The sequence below is a fragment of the Exserohilum turcica genome, assembly GCF_000359705.1.
Source record: "Exserohilum turcica Et28A unplaced genomic scaffold SETTUscaffold_4, whole genome shotgun sequence".
NCBI classification, from domain to species: Eukaryota; Fungi; Ascomycota; class Dothideomycetes; order Pleosporales; family Pleosporaceae; genus Exserohilum; species Exserohilum turcicum.
The window spans coordinates 1,881,826-1,899,482 of NW_007360247.1; the positions used below are offsets into that span (position 1 = coordinate 1,881,826).

At 53.8% G+C, this 17,657-nt stretch overlaps 6 protein-coding genes across 6 annotated transcripts; 2 read left to right on the plus strand and 4 right to left on the minus strand.

Annotated features, from left to right (window-relative positions):
- Positions 1 to 208: 208 nt before the first annotated feature.
- On the plus strand, positions 209 to 2,575 carry SETTUDRAFT_33199 (uncharacterized protein; the record flags this gene model as incomplete). Its single annotated transcript, XM_008029922.1, has 5 exons — positions 209 to 846; positions 891 to 993; positions 1,100 to 1,252; positions 1,488 to 2,041; positions 2,101 to 2,575. 5 exons carry the CDS (start codon positions 209 to 211, stop codon positions 2,573 to 2,575), a joined length of 1,923 nt encoding a protein of 640 aa, XP_008028113.1.
- A 676-nt stretch (positions 2,576 to 3,251) lies between these two features.
- SETTUDRAFT_155483 (uncharacterized protein) lies at positions 3,252 to 3,937 on the minus strand (the record flags this gene model as incomplete). Its single annotated transcript, XM_008030369.1, has 2 exons — positions 3,252 to 3,688; positions 3,742 to 3,937. 2 exons carry the CDS (start codon positions 3,935 to 3,937, stop codon positions 3,252 to 3,254), a joined length of 633 nt encoding a protein of 210 aa, XP_008028560.1.
- Positions 3,938 to 9,046: 5,109 nt separating this feature from the next.
- SETTUDRAFT_139079 (uncharacterized protein) lies at positions 9,047 to 13,721 on the minus strand (the record flags this gene model as incomplete). Its single annotated transcript, XM_008030370.1, has 2 exons — positions 9,047 to 13,579; positions 13,674 to 13,721. The coding sequence occupies 2 exons, from the start codon at positions 13,719 to 13,721 to the stop codon at positions 9,047 to 9,049; spliced, it is 4,581 nt and encodes a 1,526-aa protein (XP_008028561.1).
- Positions 13,722 to 14,007: 286 nt separating this feature from the next.
- SETTUDRAFT_164436 (uncharacterized protein) lies at positions 14,008 to 14,954 on the minus strand. The gene is made up of 2 exons (XM_008030371.1): positions 14,836 to 14,954; positions 14,008 to 14,750 (listed from the first exon to the last, which is right to left on the minus strand). The coding sequence occupies exons 1-2, from the start codon at positions 14,925 to 14,927 to the stop codon at positions 14,309 to 14,311; spliced, it is 534 nt and encodes a 177-aa protein (XP_008028562.1). The 5' UTR covers positions 14,928 to 14,954; the 3' UTR covers positions 14,008 to 14,308.
- Positions 14,955 to 15,700: 746 nt separating this feature from the next.
- On the plus strand, positions 15,701 to 16,290 carry SETTUDRAFT_21558 (uncharacterized protein; the record flags this gene model as incomplete). Its single annotated transcript, XM_008029838.1, has 3 exons — positions 15,701 to 16,028; positions 16,083 to 16,188; positions 16,245 to 16,290. 3 exons carry the CDS (start codon positions 15,701 to 15,703, stop codon positions 16,288 to 16,290), a joined length of 480 nt encoding a protein of 159 aa, XP_008028029.1.
- A 298-nt stretch (positions 16,291 to 16,588) lies between these two features.
- On the minus strand, positions 16,589 to 17,310 carry SETTUDRAFT_21559 (uncharacterized protein; the record flags this gene model as incomplete). Its single annotated transcript, XM_008029839.1, has 3 exons — positions 16,589 to 16,744; positions 16,821 to 16,959; positions 17,030 to 17,310. The coding sequence occupies 3 exons, from the start codon at positions 17,308 to 17,310 to the stop codon at positions 16,589 to 16,591; spliced, it is 576 nt and encodes a 191-aa protein (XP_008028030.1).
- Positions 17,311 to 17,657: the final 347 nt, after the last annotated feature.

Consider the following 17,657-nt stretch of genomic DNA (forward strand, 5'->3'; position numbering starts at 1 on the left):
GATGCTAGGACAAAGCAGGGTAGCGGGCAAGCCAGCCGGGATATTGGCTGCAGATATCGAGTCGATACCGTCCAAGGGCAGGCAGCCGGCTGGGTGCGATGCAGACGGATGCACGTTACTGCAGTCGTGGGCGATGGGAGCCCCAGATCGTACCAACCCGGCACTGGCCAACCGCAGCTACTGCTAACACTAATGACCTGTGCAGATCATGCAGCGTGGGAACGGAATGCAGCGAACATGGCCTCGCTATTCTGCCGCGAAACTCTGGGACCTGGCGTTAGGTTCTGGAGCGCTTCTGTCCAATAAGCTTTGGTTTGTGGGTTGGGGCCAAGGGCCTGAGGTAGCTCAGGAGCGCAGCCACCGTGAGGGCCGCCCTGGCTGCCGGGCGGGAGAGGGCCGAGGGGCCGTCTTTGTTGTTGGAGACCATGTTGGAGACCATGTTGGCGGCGGTGGTGATGTTGTTGTAGTAGTTGCTTGTGGTGTTGCTGTTGCTGTCTCGTCGGCGGTGCCTGTGGAGAGAGCCACGCGGACAGATTTTCCGGCGGGCGGCCCTGTATCGCCAGCACGCACGGGGCCATTGCAGCGCAACGACGACGACGACGACGCCGCCGCCGAGGCCCCTTGTTGCTGCTGTCAGCCGGGAGAGACAGTGGTGGGCATGCTAAAGCGGCGGTGGAAACCAATCGGAATGAGCTCACAGCAGCCGTTGAGCGGCGGATGGAGCCCATCTCGATTCTTGGGCGTCCCGGATCCCCTAACGCGTGTCTGGCTTTGCTTGCATGAAGCCATCTTGGCCCGCGCCGAACGGCTCAAGGCCTCTGGCGCGGTTTCGTCGAGCGGCCGCGGGTGCTGGAGCTCGCCAAAGGGGAGGGGGCGGAGACGGCATGTAGTTGCATCATGGTTTGGTTTGGCCCTCCTCATGGCACGCTGTCACAGACTGCCGCTGCCACTGCCACTGCCACTGCCACTGCCACTGCGCAAATGAGCATGAGGGTGAGCGAGCCTAGGCGATGCGCGCGGATGCCGCAGGTGAAGCTACTGTAATGTCGATCTAGCGACGGCTGCCGTGGCCCGCTGCCTGCCATGACGCCGCCCACAGTGCACTACCATTGCTGCGTGTGTATTTTTGACACGACACGCCGCGCCCTCCGGCGAAGGAGCGGGTGCTGGCAAGGACCGCAGCGCAAGGCACAGGCGGATCGCCGTTGAGCTGCACCGCCCACCGAAGCGAGGCGGCTTGCGAGTCATGGGCGTGAGCAGCGCCAGTGTTGGGGGTTGGGTTGGGGTAATGTAGCAGCCGTAGCGGTGGCCGTGGCCGCAGTGGCAGGGCAGGGCAGGGCAGCAGTGAGGGGGGAGGGGGGTGTAGGTGTGTGTGGGTGCGTGTGTGGGTGCGTGTGTGGGTGCGTGTGAGGGTGTGTGCGTGTGGGAGAGACGCCTCCACGCCTCGTCACATGCACGCACACGCTACCGTCTGCTTACGCAACTAGCGCCTTGCCCGCCAAGCCCCGCCCGAGTCTGTGCAGGCGCGCCCCGAGTCGACAGGCACAGGCGCAACATCAACCACAAGCAACCTCCAGCAACCACCACCACCCCCGTCATCCGCCTCTCACCCGCGCTCTCGTCCCGTTCACGTGCATGCCTCCGGATGTTGTTTCATTAACAGTGTAAAGTGTGTAGATTCCACCCCCGCTATGGCCCCCCAACCCGCCCTCCAAGACCAGGCGCGCAATCCATCACCAGCGGCACCCGCCCCCGCGCAGCCCGGCGACGGCCGCTCCGCCACCCCAGAGGCCGCAGACGTAGTCGCGCCCAACCGCGAGGGCAGCTACACGTCGAGCACCGAGGCCCCGCTGCCATATGACGATGGCGCACCGCCGCTCCCAGACGAGCCCGCTCCCGCCGCCGACGACGACGGCTGGGAGAGCAGATGGGACTACAGCGCCGGTGCCTGGTACTTTTACAACCACAAGACGGGCGTCTCGCAGTGGGAGAACCCCCGCGTCCCGGATGCCACCACGTACACCTACGGCTCGTATGACAGGTTTGCTAACTATCATCGTCTTCGTTTGTCTTTCCCAGCCTAATACGTCAACTCGACAGAAACCACCCTGGCAGCACGCCCGCAGTGGCCTCGAGCTCTGGCGCGCCTGGCACTAGTTCTCCTCCTAAGCGCAAGTGGGGCGGCTACAACCCAGCGATCCATGGCAGCTACGATCCCAATGCAGATTACGCCAAGGAGGCGTCCAAGGAGGAGGAAGAGGCAGAGGAGACTGCCGCTGCTGCCGCGCGCATGCCGTATGGTGCTGACTATTCGGCTACTGCACAGTTTAACCGTTTCACGGGCAAGTTCCAGCAGGCCGGCCAAGGGCCCGAACTCCACAACGACGAGAACAAGAGCAAGCGCCAAATGTACGCCTTCTTCGATGTAGATGCCGCGGCAAACAGCCACGACGGCCGCAGCCTCAAGGCAGAGCGCCGCGCAAAAACGCTGTCCAAAAAACAGCTCAAGGAATACAACGAAAAGCGCAAGGAGAAAAAGGAGGAGAAGCGCAAGGCCTGGCTCCGCTCCGACTGAACGCGTATGGGCGGTAAGGAAAGAAGAAGACGGCAAAAGTCAATACGTCCACTAATGCGAACTAGGCATCATCAGCACCCTTTTGGGATGATGAGATTACGTATATCTTCCAAGGTAGGGTCTGACACTGGCCTTTTGCCCCTTTTGATGCATGGCTGTAACTTTTTGGCCTAAACGGAGTTTGTACTTGTCTTGAATCTTCTTGTTTAGCGCCGCGGAACGAACCGCACCCGGACTGCATGGGCACGCCCTTCTTATCATCACGTGCTTGGACGGCAGATTGTTGTAACACGCTTATTCTTTGGCCATTGATTTAGACGTGTTTGCTGCGCTTTTGGTAAGAGGTCCAGGTGGTAACCTCTTGCTCCTGGAGAGGAAAAAAAAGCCGGCAACCGGTCTTGTACGCTATAGCGCATACCCTAGGATCTAACGACACCATTTCTACCATCTGCTTTCCCACCAAAGTCTCTGTCACACACTCGGCAGTTTCCTCCACAGGCATCATGGCCTCCGATGACGTGAGACATGGGTGCCGTCCATCCATCTCAACTGCGACTACGTCATGCAACGACGTCCTTGTCGGACAGGCTCCTGGTGATGCGGAGCCATCACGGTTCCTGGCAAGTGAGCAGGCCGCTAACAGTGTGTTTAATTGGTGTCAACAGTTTCAGCTCACTCAACCATGCTTGGGAGCACCGTCCTGCGTGTTCAAATCCTCCATCTGCTTCCGGACATTCTCCACTGACGGCCCTTGGGCATGTGTATCGTTACTTGCCGCACCGTCGTCGTTGATGCCATCCGCTTCCGCATCGGTGCTTTCTCCAAGAGTGGATTCGCCCGTGTGGCCGATACCCTTTTCGAGCTCTTCGACGGCCCCAAGTAGCCAGTCAACTACCTCGTTCTTGTCGTTGATCTCTGCCTCGTACACGGCGTCATGGCCCGCTCGGTTGATAATGGTGACATCGACGCCGGCCTGAACGAGAAGCTTGACGCTTTCGAGTTGGCCGTTTAGCGCGGCCCAGTGAAGAGGCGTGTTGCCCGCCTCGTTGGTTGCATTCAGAAAGGCTGGGCTGGGCTTCTCTGTGCTGGCCGAGAAGAGTAGTTTGATAATGTCTAGACCACAGGTCAGAATTGCGCAGGGCAGTATCAAGACGTGGGCGTCGTACTATTATGGCCGTTAGCAGCAGCATAGTGCAGCGCGCTGTTCTTGGAATACGGGTCGATGGCCGCAGTCAGCAGGTCGGCCTTGGTTCGCTTCGTCTGCGCCGCGAGCCCAGAGAGGAATGACTCGAGTTCGGCTGCTTCATTTGCGCGCGCCAGGTAGAGGATCTCGTCTATGCTGTCTTCGTCCAGGCCTGCCATGGTTGGGGGTCGGCTCTGCGTTTCGGTGTCGCACTCGGTGCTGCTGTAAATAATTTTTTTTTGGCCAGGGCTCGCCCAACGAGGAAGGCGGGGGCGGGGTATACGGCGCTAGCCCGATGCGTGCTGGGCTTCAGCCCACGGCCGATGCTGCATCTTTCCATGACACCTTCACATCTTCACACGTCTACTGCACATGCGCCTGTGCGCCCACTTCGCGGCTAAGCACCCACGCACCATACGCAATCAGGCCCATTTACCTCCTTATCACCCTTTCATCAGCATAAATACAAGTCGATACGGCACCCTTACCGCAGATCCGGCAGGGTTGATGAACAAGTATAGCAATCAATTTATAGCTGCGCTACAAGGTAAGCAGTCCTGTATCAAGTATGGTGTGCAGAAACACTATCCAGCCTCTTCACCAACCGTCATGGGCGTCTGCCCAATCACATTCAAGCGTCGCGGTGGCTGAAACGATGCTTACGCGAGCCCATCTTAGGGGCACACAGGCTCACAGCCCTGTCCGTGTCGATTGCGAGCTGCTTTCTCGTCAAGTATATGCAAAGTCAATCTTGATGCGCTCTATCCGTGCATTGGCTGCCATGTCTGCCATGACAGAAGCAGCCGAGCCCATGTTATTCCGAGGCTAAAGAGCGAGTCGCTACATCCCTGCTTGGGACGCCGTGCATTGTTGAGGAGCAGAGCCAGCACAGCGAATATACAAGCAAAACATCCATTAGTTGACAATCAACTCACATGATTGTGTAACCAGCTATGCCTCAATCAAGGAATATTCATGGCCGCACCCAAGCGCATCACCGAGGCACTTTTGTTGACCAGGCATACATGCCGAATCCTTCGTTCAACAAAATTCACCGTACATGGCTTGACTGCTGCACGGGGTCTCAGGCCACATTTCACTGCCGCTCCGCTCACCCTAGTCAGGCAATAGATTGCCACAAGAGCTTCAAACCATGAACCTGGTCGGTCCGCGAAGATCCAAGGTCACAACGGGCCTAGGCACATCACATACCTCGGTGCCAAGGTCATGACAGGTAACCCCCTGCTGCTTCACCCTCAAGCACAGTGGCAGTGGCGCTCGTTACCGGTCCCCCGCTCACATCAACCACTTCTCGGTTCACGCAATATGTCAATCTGGCACAAATACTCGCATATGTGTGTACTGGCATTTTCCCAGTACTTGGACGCTTGAACCGGTACATACCACCAATCTTCAGCAGGGTTTGATCGGCACGGGCCTTAATATCGACTTAAATGAATCTGGTATATTGTCCGTCGGATCACAGCCGAGCCCAGCGTGTAGACGCCAGTGACAAAGCTGACGCAGGAGTCGTGCCTGCAGGTACGCAGTGTTTCTGAAGACGCTCTTTTCCACTCCTGTCCATTGGGCCGTTGGTGGTGCCTCCATTGCAGGGTTGAAACGGTTTTCTGTTGCTCAGAGCTTCTGCTTTGGTACATGACATACGAATGGCTTTCGCCTCACTAGGTGTATACTTTGCTCCTCCCACCTGGACTAGACTGAAACAGTATGGATCCTCGATGGAAATCTCCACACGCCGCATTCGCAATTGATACCTGATGAGTATTTCGCGCGCCATCATGCACATCATAAACACTTGTTGCTAACATGCCTAACGCGCTGCACCGACTCGCAGGGGTCTTCCTATCAATCCTACAGCAGGTAACAACACGAGCGGCGCAACCACCAACTTGTACCAAGACAATATGCGATACATTCTCCAGTCACTGCACGTGGCAGCGACTGACCGAGCCCATCTCAGCAGTGGCAGCACAATCAATCCTCTTGCGCTGCTGCAACGCTGCTTTAACATGATACCACTTTTAGCTGTCTGGCTGACACTGGCAAGACATATGTTGCTTTTTACCCTTTCACGCCGCCGACTAATGCTAAGATACCCCGCGCGGACACGGACGGCACGGCTATGTCAGTGCAGGGGGTTTGTGTATGCGAGGCGGCATTTGAAGCCGTGTGGACAATTATTGGTTTTTTTGCAGCGTGGCTGAAGCAATGTACCGAGAGCCAACTAAAGCAGTGCCGTCTTGAGCGTATTACGTTGGAAGGAATCGACGGCGCATGGCACAAGTCGGTTGGGCCTGCCTTTGTACGCCGCGTGGCTGCATATCCAGCAGTATTTTGTCACGCGAGTGCGTTTGTCAAACGAACTGGCTTGGCACGAAGGATTCCACCAACTCCCTCTGCCCAGCTCTCATACGCCTATTCCACTGTGGCAAAAGATATCGGGTCAGCACTGCATAAAGCCCAATGCAAGACATCGTGTTGTACATCGGCAAAGCAGCTGAATTCTCCATGGAGGCTCGGTAAGCTCATAGTCTTCACCAAGCCGTCGATCCACAGGCTTCCAAGCTGCCCGAGGGCTGCAGTGGCGCCCGTTGACAAAGAAGTGCAATGGGCAGCTGAAGAAGAAGAAAAATCGCTCATTATGCGCTGCATCTAGGCGGGTCCTTAATAGCTGTCGTGTTGGGCTATGAACAGGTCAACGTGGTCTTGTCTGCGGCCTATTCACATGTCAAGCTTCAAAAGACGAAGCCATCAAGGCGCCAAGCCAATCGTCTAGCATTGCGAGATGAGAGATGTCTCGACAAGAACATGCTAATTATCAGCCTAGGCAAGAAAACCCATGTTTGCATATCCTCCTTTACCTGTTTTCCCTTGTGCATCCTCGGACTCACGCAGCACGCTTTGTTTTCCCTTTGACCCTATGCCCCCAGTTTTTTGGTCCTTTCCTTTCCTTTCCTTTCCTTTCCTTCCCTTCCATTTCCAATTTCAATATCTTCCTTCCCTCCTTTGATTCCTACAACCACGGCTAAATCACCCCACGCTATTCTTCCATTCCCCTCCCCACCCCCCCTTTTTTTATCCTCTTCCTTCCCTTTTTGCTGTTCCCTATGCTTTCCTCATTTGCTGTTATTGCATGCAAACGCATACCACTTGTACCTTCTCGAACGTCGACTGCAGATTACAAAGTAACCCCCACCCACCACCCCCTTGTGCCACTAAGCGCGATCCTGCCGGCTTGGCCTTATTGCATTCAGGCAGAATGGGGGGGAGGCAGCGGACGCGCCCTGTGTGCTAGCACAAACAGGAATCCTCCAGGCGTCACCATTTCGATAAAATAGACAAGGCGGACAAGGGGCCACGCGCCTAGTTCGTCGTCGTCGTCGTCGCTACAACAGCGACAAGGCAAGTATTCGTCTACTTTTTTTTATTGATTCTGCAATCGAAACGGGGGTTGTTTGTACCGACGGCACACCGACGTTTTCAGTATTATCATCTGTAGTTGTAGATGAAAGTCTAGATTCCAGTATTCTTATTTTCAACCCCGAAAAAAAAGGCCTTTTCCACAATCCTCCACTGTTGCCTTTGAGATTCACACTCCTAACCACCGCCTTCATTTCATCCTCGAAGCGGCCGTTTATACGTATATATGCACATCCAAGTTTCCCTACCTAACATCCCCCCCCCTCTCCCGGCGTGTGCATGTGCATTGCGTGGTTCCCCATGTCGAGAAGCGAAGGCGCCCCGGCGGGTTAGGATGTTTATTGTGCAAGATGCAAGGCCATGCGTGGGGTTTCTGCATGCTTCTTTTTTCTTTCTTGTGACTTCATTACTGCATATTTGTATATTGGGGACTACGTCGTCGTGCGTTATCGCTGCATTAAGGAGGAGGGGGGGGCGGGCATGGTGCAGATGGTGCGGATGGGAAGGGGGGTTCCTGTGGGTACTGCTGCCGCTGTAGCTATCTTTTTTGGGTATGGGGTGTTGAGTTTACATGTGAATGTTTTGTTGGGGGTTGGAAAGGTTTCCGAGCGGTAGTAGTGTAGGGGTTTGTCGAGTAGCTTTTTCTGCGTCGTGTGAGTGTGAGTGTGAGTGTGGATTTGGGATGTAGCATGGTACAGTGTGAGACGAAAGTTACAGTCTACATAGCATAGTTTGTAAACATGTTTTCTAGCTGATGATTTGGAATCACCTTGGCTTATACCTATACCGTGTTCAACGAAGCCCCACCCCCTCTCTCGTAGCTAAATCAATCAAGTGACCAAGACAAAAGCTTGGTCTTGGTATACACACATCATTGCTACCTCTCTGCAATTTGCACTAGTGTTACCAAGAAGCTAGGATAGGCGGTACGACGCAGCAAAAGGATGAGGAGTTTCGTTATTGCCGGGATGATACATCGTATAGTGTACTTGCTACATATAAGTGCGTAGTTCCTCCTATAGACTTGTTTCACACTGAGTTTCTCGCGTGTAGCTGAAGCATATACCTACCTGCGTAGAAACTGTTCAGTTCTTTCCTCTTTTCGCCTTCTCGCTGAAAGCAGTATTGCAATGTCGTCAATGGTTTTCCTCGTTTTTTTTCTTTTTACTCTATGTGCAAGATGTGTTCATGCCTGTGTGTAGATGTAAATGGAACTAGCATAAGCAATTGCAGTCAGAACAAAGATTAAGAAAGGCTGACCTTCTTCTTGGCTAGAGATTCCCAACGCATTTGTGCTGATAGCGTGGTAAATGGGCTATATGGCATGATGTACACCTCCCTTTAGTCGAACATGAGTGCTGTGCTATGCTGTGTTCATGTATGCACCATACAATACGTTTGTACTTTGAAATAAGGATAGGACAAGTAAATACATCATACCACTCTATCTCCTCATACACTGCACATTCCCCCCCCCCCCCACTTTCCTTTCTTCCTCTCTCCAAGCTTCTGCGCAGTGTCCAGATACGATTCACCCTGTCCGTCCAAACTGTAAGCCCCCTCTTTTGAAAAACTGCACAAGAAAAAGGGAATACAAGAAAAGAAAGAGGCTGTGGTTGTGAGTTCATGTGGGTAATAGTACAATACATGAAAAGTGCAAAGAGGAACATAAAAAAAAGAGCGTTTACCACAAGTGCCGCATTCTAACCATTTTCGAGAAGAAGAAGAAAAAAGAAAGCCAGATCGAATCGTATGTGAGAGAAAAAGACAGAAAAAGTTTTGGTGGAGAAAAGAAATGAAAAACATTCGCCCACAGGGAATTCAAGGGTGAAAAGTAAAACGAAAACTCATTCCTCAATCAAGGCACCCAATATCAAGCTCTGGATGACAAACTCGGCACATGTGATTCTTACAGTCTTACCGCCAATGTCGGCTTTGATGAGAATATCTTCTTGAACATCGCTTTCCGTGTCCCTCTTTCTCTTCTTCGCACTCTTCTTGAGCTTGCTGCTTGATGCGGGCTTTCCTGTGCCTAGTAATGCAGCTGCTGCCTCGGCGACACCGCGTTCACCGTTGTCGACATACAACCAGTCCCATTTGCCGTCGGAAAGCATGTCTGATGCTGCAGCCATATCAGTGCAGCGGCCAACAGTTGCGGACCCAAGGGCATGCGAAAGGAAGACAAATGGTTGCCGTTTTTCGATTTCCTTTTTCGATTTGCCAGTCACAAGGAGGACATTCTGACCACGAAGTAGAAGATCGCGGTCTTGGATCATCTGTGCAAAAGAAACCTCGTCGCTGGCTGGATCGTAAGGAACTATTGTGCGTGAGCGAATCACACCGTTCGGGTCGAGGAACTTTGAAACGCCCGCGGGTAAAAGGTAGCGAGTGAAAGGCGCAGCGCGAGAGGCGTTGAGTGAATCGTGGATCCAGCGAAGGTGTAGACAAGGAATGTTGAGCGCGAGAGCTTGAACATACTTGGTGCTGCGAGAGTGGGCGTCCGAAATGAGTGCAACAAAGCCCAAGTCCTTGTATGCATGCTTGAGTGTGAGTCCACTAGATCCTTCAACAGCAGAAGTTGATCTACGGCGATGCTGAGGCGAATTTGCGACCCCTTCGGACTCATAATCGAAAAGCTCGTGGAAGCCATGCTCCAAAACCTGGCCATTGTTGCTTTTGATAAGTCTGGTAATAGTGTCCTTATCCACATCTGCTGTTGTCGAAGTGAGCACAAAGGCCATGTTTGTAAACACCCCACTGCCTGATCGGGCTGTCGACGCTACAGATGCAGCGCGCGTGGTGACGTCTTTGAGAAGCAACGGTGCTGCTGTTCCACGGCGTGTAAATGAAGGAGTGGTAAAGGAGTCTGCAAAAGAGGTACTAACGCGCGAGGTGGATTTGGCTGGTGAGACGAGTGGTGAAACGGTAAAGGATCGATCGCGGAGTCGCTTCCAGAGGGAAGAAGTCAAGTAGATGCTGCCCATGGGCACGGATATATGCTCAGCCGGCTGGGCTGATCTGACCTCCGGTAAACTCTCCCTTGACTTCTCCTCGAGAACAACCGTGGCGTGTCCGCGCTGATCAGTAGTCGGATATTCTTCGCCATCAAGATCGTCTAGCCTATCTTTGAAGCCTATCACGACATATATGTTCTTCTTCATACCCGTCTCATCCACCTTCACAAGGTCACCTACACGGAGATCCAGTGCTCTCACATTTGTTGCGTCTATGGATGTGGTGTTCCCGTCATCATAACGAATATGAAGTTGGCGAGGCGTTGCGCGACCAATATATGTAGCAGGATAATAGTGACTTCCAGGCCAGGCTGCAAAAACTCTGTTTGGCACAATAACTTCCGGTGGTGTCGTAGTTCGTTGAGGTACAGTTTCTGCTATCTCAACATTATCCGGCTGGGGAACAGGGCTAACAGGAATGGCCAATTCGCTATCAGCAGGAGCCAATTCGGCATGAGTTGACTGTTTTGCAGCAGCTTCCCGGGGTTTTGTAGGTGTAACTGGCGAGCTCGTTCGAGTGCGAGGGCGGCCTCTTGACATTGGGGGAGAATGTGCTGGTGAAGACACGCTTTGCAAGAGCTCTCTCGAAACCGGTTTCAATGCCCCTTGCCTCTGGTTACGAAATTTGGGCGGCCTCGGGAGAACCCTGGACTTCAAAGAGGTTGTTCGAGTGTAAGAAGATCGCACCTCTTCTCTTGCATCAACCGCCGTAAGAGCACCCTGGTCTTCGGGCTCATGAATCGATACGGTTGACTGGTTCTCCTCTACCGCTGGCTGGACCTGTTCTGGAAAGGACGATGGAGGATCTGAGAGCGATTCCGTATCCGCTGTTATCTTGGGCGAATCGCGAAAGGCTTTGCGTTTGACAGTATATGTGACCTTGCGCCTCTTTGCAGATGGTAGAGCTGGCGGAGTATGTCGCATGAAGATGTCGCCATCATCATCCTCCGTCCCACTCAATTGAGGCATTTCTACGTCTTCTTCGGCTGCTGAAAATTGAGTCTCGGGGAGATTGTAGATGTCATCTAAGCATCGGATGCGGTTACTTTCTGCAATTGCATCACTTCCGTTATCCCTTGAGCTAATGGGCGCCGGCATGTTGGATTGGGACCCGCGATGCTTTTCTTGAGCTGCCTGAAAAGGTCCAGTACTGTTGGCATCATTTCCCATGGCGGTGTCGCCCCCTGCAACTTGTTCCAAGTTCTCGTCTGTGAAGAACGACGGCTGTGTCTCGTCAAGCGCATCTGTCTCCGGAATGGTATCCTGACGCTTCATACGCGGCGGTTTTGGCTGCCCTGTTGTTGCATTGCGCTGTGCTTGCTCCAAAGCCTCTGGTGCTTGATGCGTTTCCAGATCCGCCTCACCCGGCTTGGCCGACTCTAATTCGTCTTCATCTCGCTGGACACCGTGGTTCTCAGTCACGGTTTCTCCTTCCACTCTTTCCTTTACTGGTAAATCGTCCTCTTCATCCATAAGCGTGTCCTCGTCAACGATTGGTGATACTGAGATTCGGCCTCCAGCGCCCTCGGTATATTCATCGTAAGTATGTTCATCGTATTCCACATCGCCATCTCCAACCTCAGCATCATCAGGTGGTAAGAGTGGCGGGCTGCTGGGTACGCGTTCTTCACCGTCGTTTGTCACGTTTTCTTCGGGGCTAGACTTGGGTGGCATCGGCGGCATGGAGGATGAAATAACCTGACTTGTATATCCAGTCTTAGTGGCCATTGTAGTCTGATTAATACTGTATTGATTCGTAGATGGCGACGAAGGAAAGCGAAGTGATTTGGGTCGTGGAACGCTGTCGAAATCAACAGTGGCGTCCGGTTGAGAGTCCATGACGGCTACCGACTCTCTACTGCTGTGTGGCTGGAATAGCGCACGTAAATTCTCTTGCGATCCAATCACTTGCGGTTGATGTTCTGGGTGCATGAGCGAAGACTGAGTGGCTGGTTGAGTAGAGTCCCGCGAGAGTTGGCCTGAAGGAGTCCGGTAAGGATGTGAAGAGGTCTTAGGCACCTGTACAATATTGTCGTGGCTGTTACATCTCCCACCAGTCCGTGCGGCGTCACGCACGCTTTCTACTGGTTCATTGGCGGGGTGTTCTGCATTGTGCTTATTCACTTCATTCACCGTCGCGGGTTGCGACTGATCGTCCATTGTGACATCATCGCCATCTACCTCACAATCCACTCCACCTCGCGATGTCTTTGACTTGACGGGTGATGTATGGTCAGTATTCGTTATGCCCCTCTTAGATGACCTCGAGAATACAGGTGTTGGCACAGAGACACTTGATAAAGATCTGGCAACCTGGCGGTGGGCATGCTGTGTTGCCTTTTCGGCCTTGACTCTGCGAGATAGCTCTTCCCAACTGTCCTGTTGAACCAGAGTCCCGTGCTCATCTCCTACGGACAATTTTCGTCTCTCCTGTGATTCTTTCATTGTGACGTACTCGGTTCGTGGTTCACTGGAAGATCGCACAACGGGGTCAGATTTTGGAGTTTCAGGTTGAGTGGCTTTGATGGGACTCGAGTACGCTGGTATTGGACTCGAGTGTCGCACATGCGTGAAGTCTGGAGAGGGGCGCGAAAAGACAATATCATCAGTGGCGCCGCCGCCTGCTGCAGGGGAGGTGGGCGCCTGGGTGTTGTTGAACACTTGTGTAAGGGAAATGGGCTGCGCACTAAGCCCTTCGCCAGCATTGCTCAACGAGGGAAAGAAGAAGTTGGTGGAAGCGACGGGGCCAGGTGTTGTGATCGATTGGGCTTCAGAGCTGAGTATCTGACCCGAGCTGTCCCCCGCTCTACCTGCCAATGCGGGTGTCTGAAACTTGAACGGACTCGTGGGTGCGAGGCTGTTCTGCGCAAAACCACCATCATCGGTGTCGACTCTAGTGGGACTGGTGGGTGTAGGAATGTGGTTTTCTTGACTCGATGCGACCATGTCCATGTCGTCTGTGGGTAGGCCATCGCCACTGTCCTCGTCCTGCTCAATGAAGAGCGACTTGGGATAGGCAATGTCTTTCCCCTCGGTCGTTGTCGAGTAGACGCCGCTCGTCCATGTCTTTAGCATCTGGCTGTCCGGTTGGGTGTCTCCTGGCGCATCCATGATGTTGAAACTGAACATCTTCGCTGTTCCCGAGGTTTCTGTCCTGGTGCCTGTGCTGGTGGGTGCGTTGTGGTGTTTGGACAGAACGGGCTTGACATGTTCTGCGGGTGCGGCGCGTCGCGGAGAAACAGGCCGATGGAGCAAGGCTGCGGCGCTGTGGCAGGTTGAGTGCTGAGTCTCGGTCGAGGTGGTGAAGTGGAATGGCTTATCGCTGCAGTCCCGCTGCCGGAGGGCCTGGGAGAGCTGAGATGGATCCTGAGGTGGCGTCAGTCCCGCGACGTGAATGATCGGCGGCCGGGGTCTGGTGTCGCGCCATGCGGCACTCGAGGCACGGGAGAGGGTAACTCACATCATACAAATCTTCGCTGAGCACCGTGGGCGCCTGTAATTCTTCCATTGCGATGATGCATCTCGAGGCGCGCTTGCGGCTATGGGTTGTTCTTTGCTCGCTCGGGTGCAGCCGAGACGGTTACGCGCCAAGTGGACGAGGCACACTCGACGCGAAGTCATGTGAGAGCCCCTCTATCCCCTCTTTGGCCATGACACAAAGGTCCAGACATGCTATTGTTCAACATAAGCAGCCCTGTGTTACGCTATAGCACATGAACAGACTATACGCTGGCCAAACTGACTGTGACACTGGCAATCAAGTGTTCACCTATCAATACTTAGTCGTCGTGAGAGAGCCCCTCTACCCACTCTATTTGGGACACTACACTGGTGCAATCTTGGAAGTGCAATACAGATACGTTACTTGCTATCCATGACTGAACATCAACAGAAGCCCAGCTCTGTCCGTAATTGGATGCAATGTTTCATTCAAATACACATAATACAGATTGGCGCCCTCGCCATCTTCTCCAAGTGTGCCCCCATTGTCGCTCCCCGACATTTCTTGGTGCCTCCATCTTCGCCTCGCACCCATCTTCAGCCCTTGCTTCCACCTCATTTCCAGGATTACCCTCAAAACCGGCCTCTGCTCGCTTAACCCAGGAAAGCGTAGTACAAGCCCATGGCGGTCGACAAGCCCACTGCAGCCCAGCCAGTGCGGATAAAGGTCTGGTTTTTGAATCCGTATCCCAGGTCCCACGTCAAGTGCCTCAGACCTTGGAGGGAGTGGAAGAAGAAGGGGAATGCGAAGAAAACCTTGACGCCGGCCTTGGCTGCCACGGGCCACGCAGCAACTGCTGCAACCATCGACTGTGTCTCAAGGTGCCATCCGGTGTAGGGAGCGATGAGGTATGCGATGCCGAAAATGTAGAGGGGGCCAGCCAGGGTAAGACCAGAGATACGGTTGAGCGACGACGAGACCCAGTTGATCTGGGGCCTGTAGATGGCAAGGTGGGGCGAGACGGGACGTTGGACACGTTGCTTTGCGAGAAGCTCGGCGGCTTGGGACTGCGAGGTGTGTTCGGTCGCTGCGAGTCTACATGTCCTGGTTACTACAGCTCTGGTGGTGGGCGGGCGGCAGACACGAGCTTCGTCGTTGTGCTGCCGCAGCTATGACATACCTCCGCTGAACCATGCGCCCGGCAGGCTGCACCCTCAAGCCAGGCGCAGCTGCGCGTCGCAGACCAAGCTGGAAAATGCGCTGAGAGGCCATGATGCTGTTTCCCGGTAGCAATTGGCGGTGGGAAGTCGATTGTTGTCAAGAAGGTGATGTCGTCGTCGTCGAGGGCGACCCAAATCTTCCCGATTCCCGAGGTCCCCTGTCTGGCCAATCACCGGCGCGGCATTACACTGCTTAGTCACCTGCTTCCCCGGCACCCGATATTTTCTCGCGTGTGCCCGCGCCGCCTTTCTCCCTCTTCAACGAACCTCGAAATCGCCGGCAGGGAGCGCTTGACGTGCTGAGCTGCAGGAGTGACGGCCTACTTTGTCTGCTGGCGTTATGTCAGCAGATGGGGCTATTGAAGGGATCGGAGAGGGACGCCTGTATTAATCGCTTGTGTCGACGAAAGCTGTGTCTGCACGAGTTTCATATCAAGGCTACATATACAATTGTTGCGATGTCAGCGATGTTTGCGCCGCCGGCCTCATCTCTGATTGCTGGGCAAGCGTGACGCGACGTGTAGAATTGCGTTGGTTAGCTGGACACTGGACGCTGGAATGTGCCTTTGCCAACCCTACCCATTGCCTACGACAAGCTAGGAAAATGCTGTCCGTTGGCATAGGATAGTTTTCGCAATGGAATGACGATGATCGCGACTCGATAACAGACTGATGATGTGCATCGTATCTGATGATATATGAGATGAAGCAAAGACCTCGCGCTCATTGCGGCGAAAATTTCTTCATCGCCTTGCCATTCTCTACCGTGACAACTGTACCTTCAACACACTGGTGACGCCAACCGTTACCAGCGCTTCCTCCAATATGGCGCCTCTTCGAGAAATCGCCAGCACCGATGCTGGATTTGCAGCCGGCTCCTTCATCTACAAAGTCATCTCCACATCGCCGCGGCAAGATCCTCTTACCTACTTGATTACCGATCAGCTGGCCTTTATATCCTCAGACGACTCTCTCCGCTTCCTCACAGCAGATTTGCGGCCCGACGGACATGTCGCCAAGGCCCATGACAACATCACATGTCTGGAACGAGCAAACGATGCGTCAAGCAACGCTGTTGCAACTGCAGGAAGAGATGGATTGATTAGATTCTGGGACAAGAGAAGCAGGCAAAAAGCACTCCAGGTCGAAAGCCGTTAGTCCCTGCGACCTACAACTCTAAAGACCGTCCAACTGACAAGTAGTACAGCACACAAACTCATCTCAGCACTGGTCTGCGACGCCGAGAAGAACTTCATCGCAGCCGGGATCGAGAACCCAGAAGACGGCCCCAACAGCTCTCCAGTCTACATATGGTATCATATCTCACCATGTCCCACCCCTCATAAGCACCCCGACTAACCCTCTCCAGGGACCAGCGCAACCTCTCAGCACCTGGATGCTGGGAAAGAGGGTAGAGAGACTTGGATGAAGAGGAGGAATGTTAAGTAAGAGGATGTGTGATGTACGACTGGGTTTTACAACCCTTCTCTCCCTCTCTCCCTCCCTCCCTCCCTCCCTCCTCTCTCTCTCTCTTTCTCTCTCTCTTTATTTGTGTTAGCTATACACTGTAGTCAAAAGAACCTTGAAAACCCATATTCCGGTATTTGAAAAGAGTTCTCTTTCATTTGGGCTTCCAGGCGCGCTGTAATCGGGGGAGTGAACTCAAGACACGGGCGTCTCCTCTCTCATAAGACACAAAAATGACAAGACGTGCTAGTAAGGCTTAAACCTCGCCTTCTCCTTGTCCTTCTTCTCCTTCCGCTTCTTCTTGGCTGACGTCGCGCCTTCGTCGACGTCCATGGTTGCGTCGTCTGTGCCTTTCCATGCGCGGATGTGGCCGTCTTCGCCGCACGTGTACGTCGTGTGTGTCTGTTGCTTAGCGTATTAGATATATGTACGATGTTTGGAGGTAAAATGGGGGGGGAAAAAAAGAGGCGTTACGTACATGCATATCGATGAAGAGATGGCGGACAATCTCCTCGCCGTGCGCACCCGCCAGCACCGTGCTGTTTTTGAGGTCGAACGCGTAGTCCAGAGGCCCGTTTGTGCCTTTGGTAATGGGTATGAGGCTGAGGGTTTTGTCGCTGTTTTTTTTTCTTTCAGCTTCAGCTCGCATGATCAAGTAGGTTGAAACTATCTCTGCAACAAACGTACCTGTGCTTCCCCGCGGCGACACAGGGCTGCGGTCCGACCCAGCATAAGTCTACTACGTACTCGCAATCGAGTTCCTGTCTGACGTCCCCGCAGGCTTTGGGCGCTGGCTCTTCTTCCTCCTCCTTCTGGCTTTGCAGCGCGTAGAAACTTACCGTCTCGTCGGTGCCGAGGGCGTAGATATCGGCGCTGGGGTACATGAAGCCTGCGTGTGCAATGGCAGAGCCGTGGTTAATGACTTGGTACAGGGCGTCGTCTTCGTCTGCTTGGGCGCTGTCAAACATGTTGACGAGTCCGTCGGTGCTGGAAGACAATAGGAGAGTCGGGTGTGAAGGGTGTAAAGAGAGGTTTGTAACGGTGTCGGTGTGCGAATCTATGTAGGAGCGCAGCTTCGAATCCCCTTCCCTCACCCTCTCCATCCCCCTTTTCCACCGCAACAAACCCCGCCACAACAGCCATGGCCCGCTGCACCTGCATATCCATGCTAAACAGCATTTCTCCTCGTTGAAGCGGCCTGATGACACGCCAGTAGTGTGTTGAATACATGTCTCCATGCTGCTTCTGACTCTGTTTCTGCTTCCGTTTCTGGTTGTGATTTTGGCTCTGGCTCTGATTGGCGTTCTCGTTTTCG